The 22,413-nt window shown below is 54.6% G+C and overlaps 11 protein-coding genes across 11 annotated transcripts; 8 read left to right on the top strand and 3 right to left on the bottom strand.

Annotated features, from left to right (window-relative positions):
• Positions 1-2,052: 2,052 nt before the first annotated feature.
• Positions 2,053-4,105, top strand: VDAG_09717 (sulfur controller 2; the record flags this gene model as incomplete). Its single annotated transcript, XM_009654576.1, has 3 exons — positions 2,053-2,354; positions 2,411-3,752; positions 3,809-4,105. 3 exons carry the CDS (start codon positions 2,053-2,055, stop codon positions 4,103-4,105), a joined length of 1,941 nt encoding a protein of 646 aa, XP_009652871.1.
• A 757-nt stretch (positions 4,106-4,862) lies between these two features.
• Positions 4,863-6,243, top strand: VDAG_09716 (high-affinity nickel transport protein nic1; the record flags this gene model as incomplete). Its single annotated transcript, XM_009654575.1, has 1 exon — positions 4,863-6,243. The coding sequence occupies one exon, from the start codon at positions 4,863-4,865 to the stop codon at positions 6,120-6,122; it is 1,260 nt and encodes a 419-aa protein (XP_009652870.1). The 3' UTR covers positions 6,123-6,243.
• A 702-nt stretch (positions 6,244-6,945) lies between these two features.
• VDAG_09715 (uncharacterized protein) lies at positions 6,946-8,451 on the top strand (the record flags this gene model as incomplete). The annotated part of the gene is made up of 2 exons (XM_009654574.1): positions 6,946-7,042; positions 7,121-8,451. The coding sequence occupies 2 exons, from the start codon at positions 6,946-6,948 to the stop codon at positions 8,449-8,451; spliced, it is 1,428 nt and encodes a 475-aa protein (XP_009652869.1).
• Positions 8,452-8,932: 481 nt separating this feature from the next.
• Positions 8,933-9,412, top strand: VDAG_09714 (uncharacterized protein; the record flags this gene model as incomplete). The annotated part of the gene is made up of 4 exons (XM_009654573.1): positions 8,933-9,013; positions 9,066-9,235; positions 9,291-9,313; positions 9,369-9,412. 4 exons carry the CDS (start codon positions 8,933-8,935, stop codon positions 9,410-9,412), a joined length of 318 nt encoding a protein of 105 aa, XP_009652868.1.
• Positions 9,413-9,705: 293 nt separating this feature from the next.
• VDAG_09713 (uncharacterized protein) lies at positions 9,706-10,554 on the top strand (the record flags this gene model as incomplete). The annotated part of the gene is made up of 1 exon (XM_009654572.1): positions 9,706-10,554. The coding sequence occupies one exon, from the start codon at positions 9,706-9,708 to the stop codon at positions 10,552-10,554; it is 849 nt and encodes a 282-aa protein (XP_009652867.1).
• Positions 10,555-11,805: 1,251 nt separating this feature from the next.
• Positions 11,806-13,001, top strand: VDAG_09712 (succinate/fumarate mitochondrial transporter; the record flags this gene model as incomplete). The annotated part of the gene is made up of 5 exons (XM_009654571.1): positions 11,806-11,866; positions 11,925-11,972; positions 12,025-12,248; positions 12,321-12,796; positions 12,848-13,001. 5 exons carry the CDS (start codon positions 11,806-11,808, stop codon positions 12,999-13,001), a joined length of 963 nt encoding a protein of 320 aa, XP_009652866.1.
• A 292-nt stretch (positions 13,002-13,293) lies between these two features.
• On the bottom strand, positions 13,294-14,465 carry VDAG_09711 (twinfilin-2; the record flags this gene model as incomplete). Its single annotated transcript, XM_009654570.1, has 2 exons — positions 13,294-13,773; positions 13,845-14,465. The coding sequence occupies 2 exons, from the start codon at positions 14,463-14,465 to the stop codon at positions 13,363-13,365; spliced, it is 1,032 nt and encodes a 343-aa protein (XP_009652865.1). The 3' UTR covers positions 13,294-13,362.
• A 365-nt stretch (positions 14,466-14,830) lies between these two features.
• On the bottom strand, positions 14,831-15,830 carry VDAG_09710 (2-(R)-hydroxypropyl-CoM dehydrogenase). The gene is made up of 2 exons (XM_009654569.1): positions 15,662-15,830; positions 14,831-15,586 (listed from the first exon to the last, which is right to left on the bottom strand). Exons 1-2 carry the CDS (start codon positions 15,711-15,713, stop codon positions 14,847-14,849), a joined length of 792 nt encoding a protein of 263 aa, XP_009652864.1. The 5' UTR covers positions 15,714-15,830; the 3' UTR covers positions 14,831-14,846.
• A 287-nt stretch (positions 15,831-16,117) lies between these two features.
• On the top strand, positions 16,118-19,698 carry VDAG_09709 (C2H2 type zinc finger domain-containing protein; the record flags this gene model as incomplete). Its single annotated transcript, XM_009654568.1, has 5 exons — positions 16,118-16,367; positions 16,476-17,069; positions 17,123-18,173; positions 18,231-18,646; positions 18,695-19,698. 5 exons carry the CDS (start codon positions 16,118-16,120, stop codon positions 18,922-18,924), a joined length of 2,541 nt encoding a protein of 846 aa, XP_009652863.1. The 3' UTR covers positions 18,925-19,698.
• VDAG_09708 (alcohol dehydrogenase) lies at positions 18,980-20,123 on the bottom strand (the record flags this gene model as incomplete). Its single annotated transcript, XM_009654567.1, has 2 exons — positions 18,980-19,948; positions 20,073-20,123. 2 exons carry the CDS (start codon positions 20,121-20,123, stop codon positions 18,980-18,982), a joined length of 1,020 nt encoding a protein of 339 aa, XP_009652862.1.
• Positions 20,124-20,702: 579 nt separating this feature from the next.
• On the top strand, positions 20,703-22,383 carry VDAG_09707 (amidase; the record flags this gene model as incomplete). Its single annotated transcript, XM_009654566.1, has 2 exons — positions 20,703-20,731; positions 20,783-22,383. 2 exons carry the CDS (start codon positions 20,703-20,705, stop codon positions 22,353-22,355), a joined length of 1,602 nt encoding a protein of 533 aa, XP_009652861.1. The 3' UTR covers positions 22,356-22,383.
• Positions 22,384-22,413: the final 30 nt, after the last annotated feature.

Raw genomic sequence — 22,413 nt, 5'->3', positions numbered from 1 at the left:
TGGAGAATAGGAGCTGCGCCCTTGAAATCGAAGTTGGAGGCGGGACTGAAGCTGGCCTGAGCCGTGCGACGCACAGGGAACAGTACGAAGGTACTCTACCCTGGAGCTTCAGAAGCCTGTTGTCACCAGCAAACCGACTGGGCACGCATGCCCAGGAGTGATCAACAATTTTACCTCGGACATGGTGCAATCGGGACGTGGTTGTGTGACATGACCGTTAGGCCGAAAGCCGTGCTTGGAGAAACAAACGTGCGAATGGCACAATTGATGCTTTGACAGCTTCGATCGCGAGCTGACATTGGGGGGTGCGAGCAAACGTGGTCCGCCATGGTGGAATGCCATTTGTGGCGGATCTTCGAGCTTATCCAAGGGATAAATCCCCAGGCGTGGTCAGGTCGGGGATGGCTCCGGACATCGGCGTTGACTTGACCCACCAGTCGATGGGCCTGAGATAGTAATCAAACTTGGTGGGCATCTTAATCGCCTGATGCAGAAGGTTCGAGAGGACACAGATGGCCGGGAGTCTGATGACACAAGTGAAGTCTGATGATATGTATCGATGGTGCAATTTCCCTTCACGTATCTTGAAGTACCGGTATATCCTGTTCGCGTCTGGCGCAATGATGCATTGGGACGGCTGCTGGGTGGAAGGAGGAATTACGGGAGAAGCTGTTCGAGGCAAATGACTGGTGTTGAATGAGCTAATCGAAGCCAAGACTGACGAAATCCCACCTGACCTTCCGAGTCGGGTCGCTGCTGTTAGTGACAAATGGCTAGGTGCCAGGCCTATGCGGTCGATTCAATGTCCAAAGTACCCAGGCTTTGAATGCGAAAATGGTGAGGAAAATCGGAAGAAAATCGATCGAGGATTGCTTTCACGAGAGACATTCAATCCTTATCAATGTTTTCCCACGCATCCCTCGCCGTCTCCCCACGCACATCACCCACATCCCCCCGCGGCGCATCCCACGATGCCCGTGGTGCCGGGAGAGCGCCAAGTCGTCCCCTAACACTCGCTACGCCCCCCCGCACTGGAGCTGGGAAGAATATGCCCCACCTTTCTGTCTGGCAAAGAATGGACCCCGGCGATAACGCCATTTTCGCCCCAAAGCACCAAACCACCTCGAATCGCCGCCTTCGCCTTCGCGGATGACTGCCCGTCTGTCATTACACCCACGAGCCGCCTCTCAGATCTCCCCGTCCGATTCGTCTAAGACACAAACCTTCACGTGGGCTACTGCTTGTGTATGCGGCCGACCACAAAAGCACCATAGGTCGACGACGGACCCAAGCAACGACGAGCAACCAGAGTAAAGACAAATATCTGCATTCGCGACTACAAACTGTCCTACCGACCATTGATCAGCAAACCTTCTTCGTTGCGCACCCTACCGGTATTGCGCCGTCGACCCCAGACGACACCGACCGCCTGGATTGCGTGCGCTGGCGATACACAGCCCTTCAGCCAGTCAACGTCTTCTCTGCGCCATCCCCCGACCGCAAACGCAATCCCCAGGTTGGCACGAGACACCTAGCCAACACGTCCCTCTACCGACCGCTCCGCCAGGGAGCCTCCGTCTCCGCTCGTACGGTACTGACAGGTACCTCACCAGGGGAAGGAGCACGCCATCCTGCTTCCTCGCCCAAACGACCAGCACTTGTCTCGAGATATGGTTGACCGCCCCCTATGGTAGTGCCTGTCCATCACGACCACCCTTTCGCTTGACGCACCCCCGGCAGGCCCCCCGACGAAACACAACCAAGGCGGCGCTGTCTTTGCGATCCACGTCCTCCGATACGGTACACACCATGTCTCGTCCGAGCACGTCAGCAGCCTCCACGGAAGCTTCCACCCAAACGGGAACCTCACCATCTTCGCACAGTCATCCTCATCGCAGAAATGGCTCCATCTTCCACTCGCCCTCCCCCAGCACTTCCTCCATCCTGACCGCAGTCAACAACAGCCATGTGATCACCGGCCAGCAGCCATTCAAAGATAACTGCGACCGACGCAGAGCACACGAAGACGAGCCGTCAAGGCTACCCGTCAACATGCCGACTCAACTGTATACCCAGACCGTCACCCCCTTCCTTCGCGAGCACATACCCGGCATATATGCGCCCATCGGCAAGCCAGACACCCAAGCGTCCGAAGAGATAAAGAAAGAAAAGGATCCCAACAGCAAGTTCTGCTACCGACACCGACCCGATTCCAAATGCCGACGAGCTGCCGACGAAAGCAAGATGGTCAAGATTCAGCAGGAACTCGACACTTTACCAGCAGCAGACCAGCAAGCCATCACTCATGTGTGGTCGCTCTTCTCTGCTGCTCCCGCCCGGCACCGTGACCTGATGTAAGTCGGACTTTGGTGACCACTTGTCGGGACACCCGCTGACCTAGTTATCTCAGGCTGCAAGGCATCATTACGCAGTGCTGTTTCCCCCAGCTCTCGACCGTCTCGCGTGAGGTTCATGAACAATTGAAAATCGACTTCGTCGCCGCGCTTCCTGTGGAGATATCCTGGAAGGTCCTGAGCTATCTCGATACCGTCTCGTTATGCAAAGCAGCCCAAGTCAGCCGCCGCTGGCGTGACCTCGCGGACCACGACGTCGTCTGGCACCACATGTGCGAGCAGCATATCGATCGCAAGTGCACAAAGTGCGGCTGGGGCCTTCCCCTTCTTGAACGACAGAAGCTCCGTGACTGGCGACGGCAGCAGGAGCTGAAGAAGAGGCGAGAGGAAGAATCACATACCGCTGTTGCCACCTCGGCCACCACAAACGGATCGAAGAAGAGGGAGCTCGTCATCCGAGAGGACAGCCGCAAGAGAACCTGTCATAACGCAGTCGGCGAAGACGACTCTGTAAGCCGATCGGAGCCAGACAAGAGATTTAGGCCATGGAAGAGCGTGTACCGAGACCGATGGAAGATCTCTTACAACTGGACGAGAGGGCGCTGCGCCGTCAAGACGTTCAAGGGGCATGAGAATGGCGTCACAGCGCTTCAGTTTGAAGATAACATACTCGTCACCGGTTCCTACGACACGAAGATTAAGATTTGGAACATTGAGACAGGAGAAGAGATTCGAACATTGACGGGCCACACGATGGGCATTCGAGCTTTGAAGTTTGTCGACAACAAACTATTCAGTGGCAGTCTCGACAATACGATCAAGGTGTGGAACTGGCAGACCGGCGAATGCATCAGCACACTGCGCTGCCATTCCGAGGGTGTGATTTCGGTCGACTTTGATGGCAAGTGGCTCGCTTCCGGCTCCATCGATAAGTCGGTCAAAATTTTCAATTTTGATAGCAAGGAGACCTTCTCTCTGCGTGGCCATGACGATTGGGTCAACCATGTCCGGCTCGATCCGATCTCACAAGTTGTATTTTCGGCTTCGGACGATTGCACCGTCAAGATTTGGGATCTGGAGAACAAAACATGCATCAAGACCCTTGAGGGTCACATGGGACAGGTTCAGCAGGTCTTGCTGATGCCGGAGGAGTTCGAGCCAGAAGAAGATCTCGTCCCTGCCGACAGCGCTGATGCTGCCTCTGCCACGAGTGGCCGAAGCAGCACGCCGTCAGCATATGTTCACGCGGCCTCGACATTAGGCTCGTCGTTCCATGATCACGGTTCTTCCTGCCAAGATGATAGTCGCACCGCGTACGGTGCGGCATTCGCGAACAAGCCCTCCAGGCCACTGCCGCCGCGGTACATCCTCACCGCTGGCTTGGACAACACTGTCAAGGTACGTTTCTTTGCCGACCTGTTCTTCTGCGTGTGCAACTCGCTGACCTGCCTTAGCTTTGGTGTACGGCGTCAGGCAAATGCCTCCGTACCATGTTTGGGCACGTCGAGGGCATCTGGGGTCTCGTCGGTGACTCATTGCGAATGGTGACCGGTGCGAATGATGCCATGGTCAAAATTTGGGATCCCCGATCTGGCAAGTGTGAGAGAACATTTACTGGCCATACGGGACCAGTAACATGCGTTGGACTCAGCGACAGCCGCATGGCGAGCGGCAGTGAAGATGGAGAAGTGCGGCTTTACAGTTTCGAAGCCGACGTGCCTCTCCTCGAAGAGTACGGCACCCCGACGTGATCTTCCGGACCGGCTGGTATTCTATGTACGCCAAAACAACATTTTCGATTTCGGGTTTTGAGCGATGGATTTCGTTTACGTTTGGTATTTGGATCTCAGGCGCAGGTTGGACGTGTCCTTGGGGATATGCATTAGAACCAGGGACGGCTGTACTGGTTGGATCCTTGGGCGCTTGGGTTTTGTCGTGCATCCACAAAACAGGCATATTTAACGACTCGGCCAGGGAAAAGGTTACCGGCGCAGGGAACGGGATTATTCTGATAAATGTGCAACGATAGGAAGGCATATTCGTGAGCCAAATAGAGAGCCGGATTTATTGACATTCATCTCCCCAGTGCTTCAACTGTCGACCAACGATGCTCTGCTTTGGTGCATGTCAGCTCGCCATCTGTCCCTGAGCTATGCTTTGTATTTTGTGACGTATTTCGGCTACCTCTCGGGACGACTTGTTTTTCTGCTTACCTACCTAGGTACCTAGGTAGGTAGGTGTTGCACGCTTCAGTCGGCAACCGACCCTGCCTTGAGGTACACGACCGATGTCTTAGTACAGGTGCCCCCCACCTGGTTGGGATGGCGGGCTTGGGCGGGGTATGGCCAGCTTCGCCTTTGGGCGGGGTCCACCACCTACCACATCAGGGCGACAAAACATCTCACTGAACTTTTCGGCCCTCATTCCGCGATTTTCAGTCTTGCAGGAGGTTCGTCCGGTTTGTCTTCTGGTCTTCACCTGTCACGAGATTGTGTCCTTGTCAACGCTATGGCCCGCTTCCGCATAACTACGCCGTCCCTCTTCAAGGGCCTCCCTGCATCGTCCGTTCGCATCATTGCCTTCCTTATCTCTGTCAACGTCGTTCTCTGGATCATTGCCGCCATCATACTCGCGGCACATCCTTCGCTTCTTTCTGCCGCCGCCCTCGCGTATGTCCTGGGACTTCGCCATGCCCTTGACGCTGATCACATCTCTGCAATCGACCTTATGACGCGTCGCCTCATCGCTTCGGGCCAGCGACCTGTTTCTGTCGGGACATTCTTTTCCCTCGGCCACAGCACCGTTGTTATCATAACCTGTGTTGTCGTCGCCGCCACCAGCGGAGCTTTGCGGAACCGCTTTGATGGCCTCGCACGCGTCGGCAACATTGTTGGTACTGCCGTCAGCGCCACCTTCCTGCTCCTGCTTTGCGCGGGCAACGGCTGGGTGCTGTACCGGCTCATCCAGCAACTCAACGAGAGGCTAGAAGAAGAGAGGGCCAGGGCGATTTCAGATGCGAGCAACGGCAACGAAGACGAGCATGTCGACGATGCGGTGCAGAATTTGCGGCTGGAAGGGGAAGGCTTCCTGGCCACCGTCTTTCGGAGGGTCTTCCGAATCGTCGACAGACCTTGGAAGATGTTTCCTCTCGGCATCTTGTTCGGACTCGGTTTCGACACGAGCTCCGAAATCGCCATTCTTGGCCTCTCGAGCGTACATGGAGCACAGGGAACGAGCATCTGGCTCATCCTCATCTTTCCTGTGCTGTTTACAGGTAATAACCCCCCGAACCCTCCTCTCAAGACGCACACACATACACACACGGGCACTACTGACTCTGCCACAGCGGGAATGTGCATGCTTGATACGACCGATGGTGCCCTCATGATGGCTCTTTACACCAACAAGGCCTTCTCTAAAGATCATGTTGCCATCCTCTACTATACAATAGTTCTCACAGGCATCACCGTCTTCGTGTCGGCCTTCATCGGTCTCGTGCAGCTATTCACCCTCATCCAGAATGTAGGCGATCTCGAGGGAGGGTTCTGGGACGCAATCGAAGCCATCGGCGACCACTTTGACGTCATTGGTGCCTGCATTTGCGGGTTGTTTGTTATCATCGGCATAGGATCTGTCGTGGTGTACCGTCCCTGGCGCAGGAGGGCTAACCGGCAGGGTCGCCTGACAGCTGTCCCAACCCCCAGCGACGATGAGGAAGACGCCGGCGCGAGGCGGCATTCGGAGGAGCCCCTGCTGGGAAATCAATAGATCAATTGAGCAACTTGTGTTTGATCCGTGGATGGCTTTGCCATTGTGGCTTCTGACCCTTTGAGTACCACATGAACTTCATCTGGCAAGTCAGATCGACTGCTTTATCCTGATGATGCTCATCAGTTCACTCAATTGTGCATCGGGCAGGTTTATACCCTGAAGATAGCGGCAGTGTCGTTTCCGCCTAACCCGTGCGATGTTGCAATCGTGACGTACGAATGATGATTGGCTGTTCTACAGGAGGGCCCAGAATGGAGTCGGCCAGCATGGACGACGCCTACCAGGACAGCCACCCCAACTTGAAGATCCAACAAGGAGGAGCTTCGAGTTGATTATTCACTATTGACTAAAGGATAGAGTACATTATATGGCATTCTCCAGACGTTCGTACTTAGGTCTTGACCGGACTTGAACATCTCCGGCGACTCCGATCGGCGGCCGTCGACACGATAGGCATGAGCGAGGTACTCGATGTTGACAGAGCGGGGCCAGCGGGTACCACCAAAAGAAGTTTTCAACCAAGTATGTCCAATAGATAATGGCCTAGCGGCTATCCGGCGCCCTTCAAGGACACTGGCAATACCATGCTGCAGTGTTGGCTTGGCACGGCGCCGGTGCAAAACTCCCTCTCCAGTCTGTTCTGCAGCATATTACGCCAATGAAAAGGCGCATTATCGACTCCTCACTGAAGATCGGCCCATATCAGAATCCAGGGTGCAGGAGCTCCATCCGTATATATAAGTCAGGGCGTGTTCCTTGGCCACCCAAGAAGTCAGACCACCATTGGAGCACTTCTCGAAACCACGCCTTTGTCTCCGCCATGTACAAACAGCTCATTGCCGCCATTGCCTGGTTGGCCAACATAGCCGCAGCTGAGACTGTCCACGGTGCAGTGGTTTTTAGTCGCCATGGAGATCGTAAGTCCCTCTGAGCCAGTTTGAGAGCATTGACGACACCAGTCTCATCATTCTTGGAATACGACTGACATGCATAAGGCACGACCAAGTGGTACGGCGCTCAAAGGCTTACCAGCCTTGGTGCGTCGCAGAATTTCAAAGTCGGCAGCGAGTACAGAGCCCGTTACCTGGATTCCAGCTCGTCCAGCCAGATCCTCGGCGTCTCCGAGGACCAATATATTGGCTCGCAAATCTTTGCCAGCGCGCCTGACCAGAGTATTCTTCTGAGCACAGCCACGGCATTCCTTCAGGGCCTCTATCCTCCTCTGATTGACCTCGCCCCGGCGATTGCCACTCAAACCCTTAACAACGGCACGAACAGCACAAGCCCTCTCGATGGCTACCAGTACGTCCTGCTGCACGGTGTTGCCGATAACTCGCCCGACACGATCTGGATCAAGGGCGACGACGCCTGCCCGGCTTACGTGAATGCCTCCAAGTCGTTCAAGACGAGCGACCTTTTCGCAGAGCGTGTTGAGGCTACGCGTGATTTCTACGGGAGCTTCTACGACGTACTGAGTGAGGGTGTCTACAACCTCAAGCCCGAGAACATGACCTACGCCAAAGCCTACGATATCTTTGACCTCATCAATGTTGCACGCATCCACAACATGACCTCAGCTGCTCGCAATGTTTCAAACGAGGATCTCTTCCAACTGCGCACCCTTGCCGATTCGGCGGAGCATGGCCTCAACTGGAACGAGTCGCAGCCCATGCGCGCTCTGGGTGCGGAGACACTTTCGGGCGCGGTTCTCACGCAGTTAAACCAGACTGTTGCGTCCAAGGGAAAGCTGAAGTTCTCCTTTCTGGCCGGAAGTTATGACACTTTCCTTGCTTTCTTTGGTCTAGCCGGCTTGCTCGAGGTTTCTGATAATTTTTACGGCCTGCCAGACTACGCTTCCACCATGTCATTTGAGCTTTTCAGCGACGACGCTCAGGAATTTCCTGCGAACCCAGATGAAGATCTCCGCGTGCGCTGGCTGTTCAAGAATGGCACTGATGGCGATCTGACCACCTTCCCTCTGTATGGCACTGGCGAGGAGTCCCTTTCTTGGTCGCGCTTTGTCTCCGAGACGCAGAAGCGCGCCATCAGCGATGTCGGTACTTGGTGCAACAAGTGCGTAGCTGCCGAAGATTTTTGCGCCGCCTACGAGGATGATGCCAGCTCGCAGAGCGAGGGCAGCGACAACAATGAAAGCGGAGGCATGTCCAACGCTGTTGCTGGGGTCATCGGAGCCGTTGTAGCGCTGGCCGTTGCAGGCCTGGCGGCTGCCATCTTCTTTTTCCTTCGCAGGCGCAAAGGCTCCGTTGCTTCCAGCAAGGGTAGCGTGAAAAGCGTCAGTACCGACGCGAGCCGGCACAAGGTTTGAGTCTTCAGGCATCTAGTTACCGTGCCCTGAGTATACGCCTGGAAGTGTCATATTAGTCAAAAGTGGATAAACGACACTGTAGTGCCCGAGCAAATAATGCTCATGAACGTTTGTTCTCATAGCCTCTCAGCGATTGTGGAAGAGATGGAGGCTTCATTATGTAACCAAGTGCGCCTTGCGGTGTGAAATGTGCCTCAGTACCTGGGCGGTGGCTTGAAGCTGTTGCAGATCTGGCAGCGCTAAGCCCCGAACACTGTGATCACGCGGCAGACCAGGGGCCACAAGGCCACGGCGCAAGCCATACACCACAGAAAAAGGCCAAGTCGCAAGGCGTTTTCGAGGTGCAGCTCATTCGCGTTATCCACAGCGCCAATTGTTCGAAATGTGTTAAAGCATATGTCCCGGTGTACGCTGCTGTCGCAACATACTCTGACCTACATAGACACCAAAGCCCACGAAGACGTATCGACCTTTGATCGCCATGACCGCGCAACCCATCTGCGTGTTTGAGGATGTATGGACTAGGAACACGAAGCGAATCCCGCTGCAGAAACCCGCCAGAGTACGACAAACAGGACTGAATTGCGGAGAATCAAACTAACTGTGGCCAACAGCAACACATTGAGCTGGCTGAGCTCTTTCTCAAGTTGGTACCACACCTTGGGACGAGCGAGAAGGGTAGAATAGACGATGAAGCGCTGGCGTACTCTGAATGGCGCTACATCGTGTACCTCCGTTTTCTCGACTACAGCCGATTGACGCCGAATGATCATCCTCCCCCATTGTATGCCTGCTTCCATATACCTACCGGAACGGCCAGTAAGACTGATGAACAGTAGGGATGTTGCCATGATCTGGTACTGTCATCTTATGAAGCCCTCGCGCTTTCATGGGCATTTGTGGGCTGGCAAAACCAGATTCAACCAAACTTTTGGTCTCGTTCATCGCCATTTCCCAATGAGCAAGATCTTGTCTATGGACTGGTCGCCCAAAGAGACACAACGAGCGTGGCGCAAGTACAATCAAATGACTGGAGGCGTAGGCCACGAACTCACGTATCAACTGTGGACACGCCCGCCGTGGGAAGATGCAAAAAGCAATCGCCGGCAGTCGACTTCTGGTAGCCTGCTCTCCCGTTTGATGAAAAAGACTTCGGTTCATAGTGATGGGCAGCCAGATCAGCCGAACAAACCTATTGGGGCTGGTGTTGCTTCCTGGGAAAAAAAGGCGTCTCCATCGGAACGGCAGATCAAAATGCAGGTCTGGAATCGCTGCGCCCTAGGCCCCAGCGTCGAGCTGCCCAGAGCGATGGACATCGCGTCATACACAGCCTTTCGGACAGGCAAGCGGTATGAGCGTTGCAAGTTACAAAGCAGCCACGAGGAGTTTTCACAACAATGCGAGCTTTGCCCCTGGCCTTACTTGCAGGATCTCCGAGAAGACTTGGAGCGATCGATCCAGTACTGGAAAACTTTGGTCCGAGCCCGAGATACGATTCCACGTTTTGCGGAGGGGTTGACCGAGGCCATTGGGGACTACAGAGACTTCGTGTTGATGTTCCGCGATAGCATTGCCAGGTTCAAGCAGGGCCATTACGTATCCAAGTTCGATCCCAAGGTCGTCGACAGGCATCCTGGAAGCCAACCGCCTGGCCCATCGAAAGCCCGCTTTGGCAAGCTAATGCCACCTACGTTGGAGGTCGATCTACTATGGCGTACTCATCGACTGTTCCCTGGGCAGTATTGGGAATTCTCCCTGATAAGAGGCTTGTGGCTGATCGAGCCGGAATGCACAGTGAATCCCGACAGCGCGAGGGTGTTGCTCGCGGAAGCTCGACAGCTGTGGAAGAAGGCTGAGATTGAGCCACCCACGATCAACTCTATAGATCAGTGGCTCGAATCATACCTACCGGATTTCGCAAGACCAGCGCCAAAGGGAGTCGAACGGGAGCCCTTGGATGTGTTACTGAATGGATGTAAGGAAGGAAACCCTAGATTCAGGAGAAACGACGGGTATAGTCCGGGAGGCGGTGGTGGTGGAGTGGCGGGCGATAGCAGCGGGTGCGGCGGCGGTGACGGGGGCGGAGGCGGCGGGGGCGAGTAGAAAGACTTCCGGAAATTCAGTTAACGAGCCCATGTTTATGTTCTGGCTCTGCCTGACGGGGAATAGAAGTGACATGAGAAAGTGGCGTGGTACGAGTGAAGTTTGGCGGGTCAAGTTCCAGCTGCCATGTACCACAATATGGTGGTGGGCGTCTGAAGGACAACGGCGACAGTCTGGGCCGCAACAAACAAAAGTCTAACCTCGGCAAAGAACAGGCTCGACCATCTGCGCATCGCCATCGCATCCAGGACCTACATGTCCCACCACAATTATGTGGCGAGGTTCGTTCAAGGGGCCATGAACGTGCCCTGCCACTGCCGGAATGGGCCGGGACCCACAAATTGACTTCCCCGCAAACCCGCAATCACAAGCTCGGCTCACGGTCGGTAAAGTCGTCGTGCATCAGGAGCTGAGCGCGGCTTGGGGCGACGTCACTGGGTCACGTCCTGGATATCACAGGCCGAGAGAAGATGTGCAGCCCAGATCGTCTACCAGCCGACGCGCCACGATCTCGCCGATCAATGTCATCCATTCGCCCAGTGATCCAGCGGCCACAAAAAACTAGCAGTGGGAGCAGTGCACCTTTCTCTGTAGGTCAATTGGCGTGTTCTCTCAGATGCCAGAGCCTGATGTGGACGCAAGCGGCTTGACTCCGTTACGCCGAGCTGTCGCAAGCCATCGAGGTGCCCCCTTCCCACACGTGTTTCAACCCGCTCTGGAGGAGTAGGAGGCTTATTGTATCTTATCCCCTGCCTCCCTCCCCTCAGTCGCCGTCTCCGCTTGCCATGGGCCAGCCCCAGACTCACTTCGGGAGAGCTAGGAGTCTAGCTGGGTACTTCCCTTTCCATCCCATCCCGGTGCCGCGGATGAAAGGGCGAAGCAGCTGGTCGAAAGTATTGAAGGCGGTTTCGCGCGAGACGTTGAGTCATCTGGTCAGTCGGTCGCCAGTCGCGCCGCCGTCTCATGGCTGGTGCCATTGTTAACCGTGGCACCGCCTTTTCGGCGCCGAGGATGTCTCCCATCTGACAAGCCGTTTCGTCATATTTCTGGTCCCTTCTGCACTCGCCTGATCTTCTCTTCTTGTTTCTTCTGTCCTTGTCATACTCGTGTTTCTCTCCATTGGCATCGTTAGCTTGACCTTGCTTTCGCGCCCATTCCACTCCATCTCGTCGCTGGTTCTGTGTCCGACTCCCAGCACCACGAATACCACCACCCCGTCACCAGGTAGAAGCTACATTCGTACCACACCACATGGCTACCAAGGTCAAAGCCGACGGCAAGACGCCGCCCTCGGCGGCAACCAACTTGATTGGTACGACATTCGGCCATGGCATCATCTCCGAAGCTTGTATACTAACTCATATCTACAGCCGGAGGCGCTGCCGGTATGATGGAGGCGCTCGCGTGTCACCCACTGGGTAAGCATGGCCAGGTTGATTGTTGCTAGAGCGGCCAATTGACAAAGACAAGACACGATCAAGGTTCGCATGCAGCTGTCGAGGCGAGCGCGGCAACCTGGCGCACCAAAACGCGGATTTGTTCGTACCGGCGTCGAGATTGTGAAGCGTGAGACACCCCTAGCGCTGTACAAGGGCCTCGGTGCTGTCATGACTGGCATCGTGCCCAAGATGGCCATTCGTTTCACGAGCTTCGAAACCTACAAGCAGCTGCTGGCTGATAAGAGCACGGGGGTCGTCAGCGCGAAGGGGACGTTCTTTGGCAAGTGGGATCCTCCACGCTCCGTAACGAACCAAGTGGCTGACTAGAATATTCGATGCGCAGCCGGCCTCGCTGCAGGTGTCACAGAAGCCGTCGCCGTCGTCACTCCCATGGAGGTAATTAAGATCCGCCTGCAGGCGCAACACCATAGCATGGCCGATCCGCTCGACGTCCCCAAGTACCGCAATGCTGCGCACGCGTTATTCACAGTGGTCAAGGAGGAAGGTGTCGGCGCCCTCTACCGCGGTGTAAGCCTGACAGCCCTGCGTCAGGGCTCCAACCAGGCCGTCAACTTCACCGCGTACAGCTACTTCAAGGAGGCGCTCAAGAACTGGCAACCTCAGTACGAGGGCACCAACTTGCCGAGCTGGCAGACGACATGCATTGGCCTCGTTAGTGGTGCGATGGGCCCCCTGAGCAACGCGCCCATCGACACGATCAAGACAAGGTTGCAGAAGACGCCGGCCGAGTTTGGAACCAGTGCCTGGAGCCGTATCACGAAGATTGCGGCTGATATGTTCAAGTAAGTTCTCTGCCAGAAACTGTCGAAGCTGCCGTTGACTTTGTGTGACAGACAAGAAGGCTTCCACGCATTCTACAAGGGCATCACGCCGCGCATCATGCGTGTTGCCCCTGGCCAAGCTGTTACTTTCACCGTGTACGAATACATCAAGGAAAGACTTGAGAAGAGCAATCTCGCGTTCACCGGAGGCAAGTACGAGGAATAGATTATGAGGCAACGAGATTGCATTCGTTTTGATCCCACTGCGGTGTGGATAGATCTGGAGGGGCATTTGCGGCCTTGCGTCGATGGTATGCTGCGGGAGCAATGTCGAAGTTACCAAATCTAATTCGTTTTGATCATAGCTACAGTGCACCAGGAGCTGTCCTCCATGAACACGATGAAGTAAAAGGGGCCGGGAAGATTTTGATGGATTCCTTGCTGGGCGAAGCGTGAGTACAAACGCGGCACAATTGGAAGGACAATGGCACGAGGGGCATCGTAGCGAGAGAAGCATCGCCAGTAGAAATTTTGATCTGTTACGAGCAGAACGGCTGAACAGCCAATTACTTGGTTCTTTCGCGTTCTCACCGACCAGGCCGCTTAGGGCGGCTGAAGGCATGTCGGACCTCAACTCTGGGGTGTAGATCAGACAAAACCGACTCTTCCGTGATCTCACTGGGCTCCTCGACCTCGTACTTCTTGGCAAGCTCAAGTCCAGCCTCACTTGACGCTATGGCGAGAACTGCACGCTTCATCAGCGGATAGAGCATTCGGTCTTTGATGGCCTTGTGGCCAGGTCTGGCCGAGGAAGAGTTGACAGGGCACGTGTAAAAGAAGAGAACAGGACTTGTTTCAGTCCCATTGTGAGTATGAGTATAGCGGAAGATGCTGAAGCGGGGCTCGGTTGTCGAAATGGCTTGCGACAGCTCGGTGATCGAGGTCGGCGACTCGGTCGAAGGTACGAGCTCGACGCTCTCGGTGTCGGGATTCACTTTCTGTCAAGGCAAATTTCGGTTAGCTTTAGTTGTTAACTAGTCTATAGGTCGCATGACGACCATGGACGTACCAGCATAGTGAGGACGCGGCCATTGGGCTGTCCGACCTCTCGCATGGCGGCGATGGCGTCATCCGGCATAGGAAGCTTCATCTTTTGGCTGAGATGGATCTCTCGTGCCCCAGTGCCTCTGCCCGCTTCTTGTTCGGCGCGCTTCACCTCGCCCAAGCTCTGTTCTTCCTCGGTCAACGGCGCATCCATCTTGTTATGGGCATCGTGCTTGTCGAAACCGGAAGGCGTCAGCTCAGAAGCAGTGGTTGTGAAAATAGTCTCGCGGAAGTGCTCAGAGCCGAGCTCGCGGGTCAGCGTTAGCCTGGTAGACGCAAAAAGCATCTTCTGGCGGACCTTGGCAGCATCTGGAACGTAGGTGATGGCGATGAGGTGGGGGGCGGTCGCATGGCGGCGAAGGATGATGTAGAGAGCCTCAGTCTCCTTGAGATGGGGCTGTAGAGACGCAAGGTTATCGGAGAAGGAGGCCGTCGAGGAGACTGGCGACAGAAAGTCAATAGGTTTGAGGGCTTCTGCCTCAATGGTGGCAAGGAGGCCAAAGTACGACTCGGACGAGAGCAATGTGTTGAACTGGGAGACCAGCTCCTTCGAGGCTTGAAGGCAGTTAGCGACGTGTGAGCTCATGCAAACCAGGTAGCAACAGTCTTGCCTGATATTCCGGACTGCATCGTGACGAGTCTAGCGATGCCGGGTATGGGAACTGTGGTGTCGATGATCAGTCGTGCCCATTCGGATTTCCTGGTCTCGATAGCGGAGGGACAAGCAAGGCACGGACAGTGCCTCATCAGAGTGGGCGTCAGCAGCAGATGGCGGGGCAATGAGACCAGATGGTTGCCCCGCTGTTGCGTGGCCCGTGCACAAGGTACCTAGCTTACCTTACCTCGTCCAGAACCTCTGGCTGCCACATTGCTTGCTCTGCATGCTCTGATACATACCCTGCCTCTGCAAAGACGGTAATGCGTTCACACCTTGAAAGGCAAGAAGAGCTCTTTCTTAAAGACTTTGTTAATTGATAGTATAGCCACCGTCAACTACGAGCGCATGCCCTTGTACAAACGATGCCCGCGTCGAGCAGAGGAACAACACAGCGTCAGCAACTTCCTCCGGGGTTCCCATTCGCTGCATAGGGGCGATATCGATGGCAGGCTTCAGCCTGTGAACGACCTCTTCCGAGCCGATCGTCATGGGTGTTTCGATCACCCCTGGGCATACGCAATTGATCCTGATGCCGTCCTTGGAGTAGTCAATGGCATCCGATCTCGTCATGTTGATGACTGCAGCCTTTGACGCGCAATACGCAGCAGCAGCGGGCCGAGCCACAATGCCCAGCTGACTCGCAATGTTCACAATGGCGCCCCTCTGCCTCGGATACTCTGCGAGCATCTCTTGCTCTAACATAATGGAGAGAATGGCACGCGATGACAACCATGTTCCTCTGTAGTTGATGGTTGTAATGCGGTCAAAATCTGCCACGGGTGTTTCGTGAGATCGCAACGAGGCTCCCAGGACGCCCGCGCTCAAGACGGCATAATCGACACGCCCGAACGTCTGTGAAACGTGCTTGGCGAAGGACGACACAAAGGAATCATTCGAGATGTCACCCTCCATGCTACATATCTGCGCTTCCGGTCGAATTTCCCGTAAAGCACTGCGTGTCTTGGCGAGTGACTCGGCGTTGATGTCTGTGAGGGCCAGCCTGGTGCAGCCGGACTGCGCGAATCTTTTGGCCACAGCTGCGCCAATTCCTTATGCACATTATGTCCTGTTAGCAAGGTCGTGCCATGACCGTCGCAACATGACGTGCAATGATGCTGACAAACCTGTTCCTCCTGCTCCAGTGACCAGGGCCACGCCAGGAAATGTCAAGAGCATTGCCAGGTGCGTATTGGCGTGTACTAACCAGACTTTGACATACGGAGGCTCCCTCACGGAAAGAAAGATAGATGGAAGAGCATGGTAAAAGTTCACAGGTGTTGATACGATGCGGATGGCGGACCTTTTAGATGCATCTATCTGGATGAGACGCCAATATTTGACCAGATCAGGGTGGCATCGTCTCGGCTGGGTAGGTAGCTTCGGATCTACTGTACATGGGCACTTATCTTACCCCAACTCACCCCCGCAGCGCAGGCCGCCGGCAGTCGATAACCCCAGTCTCGAAGCACGCTTACGACTCATGGCACGCCTCTGATCAGCGCTGATGATGTTCTGGCGTAAACTCCACAGACAGCCGAGTTCGACCCCAAAAGGCAGAGCTGCCCTGAGACCCGCGCCGCATGTCCACTCCCCAAGATCTCTTCCACCTCCAACATCGCCACGGCGAACTTCACCTGCTCCAAACTGCTGGGGAGGCCCTCCTGTGGACTCCAGTGGAGATGCTGCCCCATACCCACGCGCAACAATATGAGAAGCCGCCGCAAAAAAAGCGCAGACGGCGGACTACATCCGTCCCTGGTGCACGCGCATGCCCGCATTGCGGCAGAACCTTCAAGCGCACCGAGCATCTCGAACGTCATATTCGCACTCGTAAGTGCCGAGTCCCTTCAAACCACCTAGGAGAACCGGGGTCTCAGCACGCTTGGGTCCGCTTCCTTGCCTCATATCCATGTGCTCACCAAACGTGCTGCACTCCAGACACCAAAGAGAAGCCTTTCATCTGCCATTGCGGAGCTGCGTTTACGCGTCGGGATCTCCTAACCCGCCATCAAAGAATCACATCTCACGAGGACACACACCCCGATGATAACCCAACTCCTCCAGCGTCCTGTTCTGTTCCATTGGTAGACCGCCAAGCTACCAACAACGCCGCCGTCACTACAACTGTGACAGCCGTGAAGCCTACGCAATGGTCAAACCCAACCCATCAACAACGGGCTCAAACTCCAACGGGGATGTATTCACTTGGTCATGGCCACAGCATGGTAGCACAATCATTTCAGCAGAACATTCTCCCGCCACATTTCTTTGACAGCAGTGCGATAGATGGTGTAAGTACGGGGTTCGATGCCCAGTTCCGTGAGTTCGCAAATTTCCTGGACGGAGTAGGGCTTCCAGCGGAATGGAGCCCCTACTTCCAAGCTCCGGAGAAAGGAGATGCCTTGGATCCTGCCTTGCGCAACAGAGATGATGCAAATTACACACAGAACCAGAGACCTGGTACACCGTTCAATGCTTGGCTTCCCTCAGCCCCTGCAAAGGATCGAATGCACTGCGACCTCACAGAATACAGTAAGGCCATGATTGAGTTTTGTACATGAGTGACGTTCACTTACGAATCGTAGGCCCCTGTTCCCATGAAGGTGATTCTCAACCCTTCAGGGTCACTGACGACCAGCGTTCCCGCCTCATTGCTGCGACAGAGGCTTTCCGCGGTGTTCTCGACCCTACTTTCAAGATCCCATCACGCCATGCATTGACGCGATATGTGACCTCCTTCTTTGAGGGGTTTCATTCCCATATGCCTTTCATCCATGTTGCAACATGGCGGCTATCGGACCATGCTTTGGAACTGATCCTCGGGATTGCGGCTTTGGGCAGTCAGTACTGCTTCGAACGTCGCAATTCTGAGTCGCTATTCCATGCTGGTCAAGCAATCCTCATAGAGAGGATACGGCGCGAGGCTGGCAAATTTGGTGCCAACAGCCGCTCCTACCTGGGTCTCCATGACCCCTCGCCATTCAAAGGCGCCACGCGACCCGAGCACGTCGCACGAGACCCTATCAATGAGTGGACAACCTGGGAACCCATTGAGACGGTACGCGCTCTCGTTCTTCTCATGGGCTATGGTACTTGGGAACCCAAGGTCGCCCTTCTCCAAGAGGCATTCACCTTGCAAGGGCTCCTTGCTCAGGTTCTTCGTGATCTCGGCCTCAACGAGGAAACCCATTCGTCTTTGACAGACGGCACCAACGGATCCCAAGCAGTTTGGGAGGCTTGGGTACGGCAGGAATCCGTTCGACGCACCAAGCTGATCGCGTTCTCTTTTCTTCACATACATAGCATTGCCTACAACGTGTATCCTGTTCTGCGGAGCAACGAAATCAACCTCAGGCTGCCATGCTCGACCAAGGAATGGAAGGCGCCCAATGCCACACAGTGGCAGGCTGCTCACAGCGAGATATCTAAGCAGCAGCTGTTCTTCCAGCATGCGTTGTCCCTGCTGCTGAAGAAGGCCGACGACGGCATGGGGATTTTGGATCCGATTCCAACACCACTCGGAAATTACGTGCTCCTTCACGGTCTTCTGCAGCGCATATATATTGTCAGAGACTTGTCTCTTCCCGTCATGGATCACTCGGCTCAGCTGCCGGCGGAAGAAGTCGATAAGCTTGAGTGAGTACCCGCTTGACATTTGCACCAAGTAAGTTGCAGTATTGACTGATTGAACAGGAGTGGACTCCGTTCGTGGACGTCCGGTTGGCAGCAGGCTCCAGAGTCAACGCTGGATCCCAACAATGAGAACGGACCTATACCGTTCACCTCTAGCTCCCTGCTCGGATTGGCATACGTTCGAATTCACCTACACCTAGGGCCATACCGCCTACTCGAGACTCGTGATCCCAGGCGCATCGCGCGGGCCCTTGCTCAGTCCCAGGCCGTGGAGCGTAGTGATGGAGTTGTTACGGCTCTGTTGTATTCTACACATATGCTAAGCATCCCAGTCCGCCTCGGCGTAGATCGTGTCGCACGCAGTCAGGCCTTTTTTTGGAGTGTCAGGCATTCGCTCTCAGGCTTAGAATGTGCAGTCCTACTGAGCAAGTGGTTGTTCTCGTTGACCGAGACACTAACCGCGACCCCTTTGACAGGTAGAGTGTACGGCTTCTTACCATAAGTGTCTCGCTGACATCATGCAGACAGCGAGGATCGCATTCTTCATTGGGTTTGGTGCATCGTCGACGAAGCATGCATGTCAGTCGACTTTGTGGCTGAGGAGTACAACGGGGCCATCGAACGAGAACCACGCAGCCTGGGACTGGCCGTCCTCATGATATGGGCGCACTTTTTCAAAAGCAACACTCAATGGCCTTTTATAAATGTAATGGGTCAGGCTCTTCAGGAGTATCGTAAGCTCGTATCAGGATGATAAGGTGATTACCACGCGGTAAGCGCAAAGGCAACCAAATTCATACACTTCGTGCCTACCTTGATATCCTAACTACAAGTCTGCCTCGGAAATCAGCATCTTTGTATGCATCGACGATGCCTGGAATATCGTCAAAAGATGCCATAGCTAAATGAGACTCGATGCCGTGTTGGCTAACGACCTCCATCATTCTTTCCGTGGCGACTGTGCTTGCGACATACGTCCCTCTCAGCGCCAACTGCTTGAAGACAATCAAGTCAGCCTCAAACCTCCACTGCTCGGCGGGAAGGCCCAGAATCCCCAGGGAGCCACCAATGCGAAGTATTTTGAGGGCCCAGGCATTAGCGATCAATGAGTCTGTACAGACAATAGCTGCCGCAACACCCTGGCCTTCTGTGAACTCAAAGATCCGCCTGTTGGCGTCGGGACTACCCGAGTCTATTACAAGGTCAGGACGCAAAGATGGGTTCGATGTTTCGTTGGCCAATCGCCTCCCCGCTGGGCGGCTGTCTATAGCAATAGTTCGGAAACCGAGGCCCTTGGCGAACTGGATACCTAAATGCCCAAGGCCACCGATGCCTACGATAGCCACAACATTGCCTTGTTCCAGGCCTTGGGTTGCTCTTTCGAGCGAGCCCCAGACAGTGGCACCCGCGCACATTAGTGGTGCCGCCTGCTCGAAAGAAAGACTGTCGGGGAGTAACACGGTTGTTTCTGGGTCGGCGACCATGTATTCCGCAAACGCTCCGTCGTTTTGGAATCCTGCAGTCTCTCGGTTGTCGCAATACCGCGGATCCAAGTGATTCAGTGCTTGCTTCGCCGTCTTGCAACCAGCGCATTGGTCGCAGGCATTTTTGAAGTTGAGCACACCGACCCTCTGACCAAGCTTCCAACGAGGATGGCATCGATGTCCAATTTGAACAATGCATCCGGCCGGCTCGTGAGATGGGATGAGACCAAGAGGTGACTTGAACTGTCCGTTCAACACTTGGAGGTCAGAGTGGCAGAAACCAGCTGCTTTGACCTGAACCAAGAGTTCGTGATCCCGTATAATTGGAGTTGGTCTCTCAGTAAGCTGATATGGTTTCCCATACTAGTGTTCCTTAGTCACTCTCCTTGTATACATCTGTGGGGATGGCGATACCAACCTCTACAATTTGTGCAGCTCTCATGATGCGGGGGTGTTGGACTTCAGCCATTGGGAGAATGGAAGCGGATGTAGGTAAACTAGACTGACGAGACCTCTGGCTGGGAAATAATGTCACGCTTCTATAAAGCTACCCGGAGAAGATGCGCCGCCACCACTTCACCGAAGCTGATGAAGAGATCACGGCAATGGCGGCTCAAAGTTTTGGCCTGAATGCACGTCAGGTCAACCCTGTTTTCAGTACCCCGCTCATGTTGGAGTTGATCTCCACACAGACTCCAACAAGTTGGGGTCAGGATGCCCAATGGTCATATTTGGAGGCGAACAACATTGGGGCCTAGTTTGGAGACCTGTCATGATATGCGGCGTCGACGACCATGATTTGTCGTACGTCTCATATGATGAAATGAAACGGCGGTGTCGTGTCGATTTTTATGACTTAAATCACGACTGACGTGAGCTTCAAGAAATATTTCAGGTTCAGATCTCAACACGTGAACCAAAGGACTACTGTGTCTCGTTGAAAAGCAGTAAATCGCAACGGTACTCTACATCATTAGACGCACACACGACGGTTACGTGACTGGCACCATAGAGGAAGACTCTACAGCCACAACTCCTCACGATCATCATGTCGGTCTTTTTCAAGGATATCGCATCGTAAGACTGAAGCCCCGGAATATCGATCGCGAACACTGACATGGAACTCAGCGACAACCCTGTTCGCGAAGGCGATGTGGAAAAGGTCCTTGCACCACTGGGCCTAACTATCAAGGACGAAGAATCTTCAGAGTACGAGCGACTTCTTGCTGCCGTACACGACTGTGCGGAGAGAGTTTTGAGCCTTCCGGATTATCAGCCTGCCCCGGACCTCTTACGATATCCTCGCCAGAATGTGCGCCTCGCTGTTGAGGTTGATCAGAAGTTTGGCCACGCCTGGGCTCATCGATTCCTGATCAAAGGCAGTACTTTAGGAGGCTCAATGAAAGGAAAAAGTGTCTGCCTGAAAGACTGTATCGCAGTCGCCGGAGTCCCTCAGTTCTTTGGGAGCGATGCTTTCCCAGCCTGGACTCCATCCACAGACGCCACCATCGTCACCCGCGTCCTTGATGAGGGTGCCGACATTCTAGGAACTGCAACATGCGAACACTTTTGCAATTCCACATCATCTTTCACGAGCGCTCAAGGAACAGTTGAAAATCCCCACGCAATAGGCTACTCGGCGGGAGGGAGCACCTCCGGCGGTGCAGCCTTGGTAGCCTCTGCGACTGTTGACATCGCGTTGGGTACGGATCAAGGCGGGAGTATACGAGTGCCGGCTTCTCTCTGCGGCTGTGTTGGACTCAAGCCAACACATGGTCTCGTCCCATATACCGGTATCACATCCGGAGATCCCATAGACGACCACGCAGGTCCATTGGCAAGATGTGTTGCAGATGTCGCTTTATGTCTTGACGCCATTGCCGGCTATGACAACATTGACGGAAAGTCGGTGGGAGCTGGGCCACATGGGACTTTCAAGTTTTCCAGGACACTAAGCGGCTCGAAGAGACTCGACGGCGTCAAAGTCGCTGTACTGAAAGAGGGAATCGATCATGCTTTGGTTCAAAGCAATGTAAGATCTTGCGTCCTTGCCGCAACAAGGGGACTAGAGCAGCTTGGTGCTGTGGTCGATACTGTTTCCATACCTTGCCATGTGGAAGGACCATCGATATGGACCATAAAACAGCGTCTGTCTGGTGCCATGGGTATTCTCGGTCGAGGCTATGGTCAACGAGGTCTTCATCTGACGGAGTTTGAGAAGGCAAGACTTCCATGGGTCGACTCAAACTTTCAGAAACTGTTTCCTTCAACCAAGAACACCGTCATCAATGGGCTTTACCTCATGGACAAGTTTCCAGGCCTGTACAGCAAGACCGTCAACATTGGGAGGCAACTGAGAGATGCGTATGATCGCGTTTTTCAATCATACGATGTCATAGTCATGCCTACTACCCCTTTTGTCGCTCCTCGCCATGGGCCTCGAGACTCAGTCTTGGGTTCGTTCGAACCGAGTATTGGACTCACCTCAAACACAGCCATTTTCAATGTCACTGGACATCCTGCCATGTCACTTCCAGTGGGGCTCGCAGGAGCTGCAGATGATCAGAATACGATGCTTCCCGTCGGCATGCAGATCGTCGGAGGTATGTGGCGAGAGAGCAGCATCCTCAGGGTAGGACAGGCGTGGGAGTCGGCGTTTGAGTGGAAAGAGTATCAAGCACAAGACATGCAAGCACCGTAATGGCTCGAATGTATGTCACAGCCCCTGGACATCAATACGTCGCGTGCTTCCACCATGG

This window comes from Verticillium dahliae, genomic scaffold (genome assembly GCF_000150675.1).
Source record: "Verticillium dahliae VdLs.17 supercont1.27 genomic scaffold, whole genome shotgun sequence".
NCBI classification, from domain to species: domain Eukaryota; kingdom Fungi; phylum Ascomycota; class Sordariomycetes; order Glomerellales; family Plectosphaerellaceae; genus Verticillium; species Verticillium dahliae.
This window is presented reverse-complemented; position numbering and strand designations above follow the sequence as displayed.

Bases quoted from the DNA above. Each gene is read 5' to 3' on its own strand.
- VDAG_09710 (XM_009654569.1), bottom strand. From the start codon at position 15,713: ATGCTCTTGACATTTCCTGGCGTGGCCCTGGTCACTGGAGCAGGAGGA. The intron at 15,587-15,661 runs GTTTGTCAGCAT...AATGTGCATAAG, and splicing joins CACTGGAGCAGGAGGAACAG to GAATTGGCGCAGCTGTGGCC.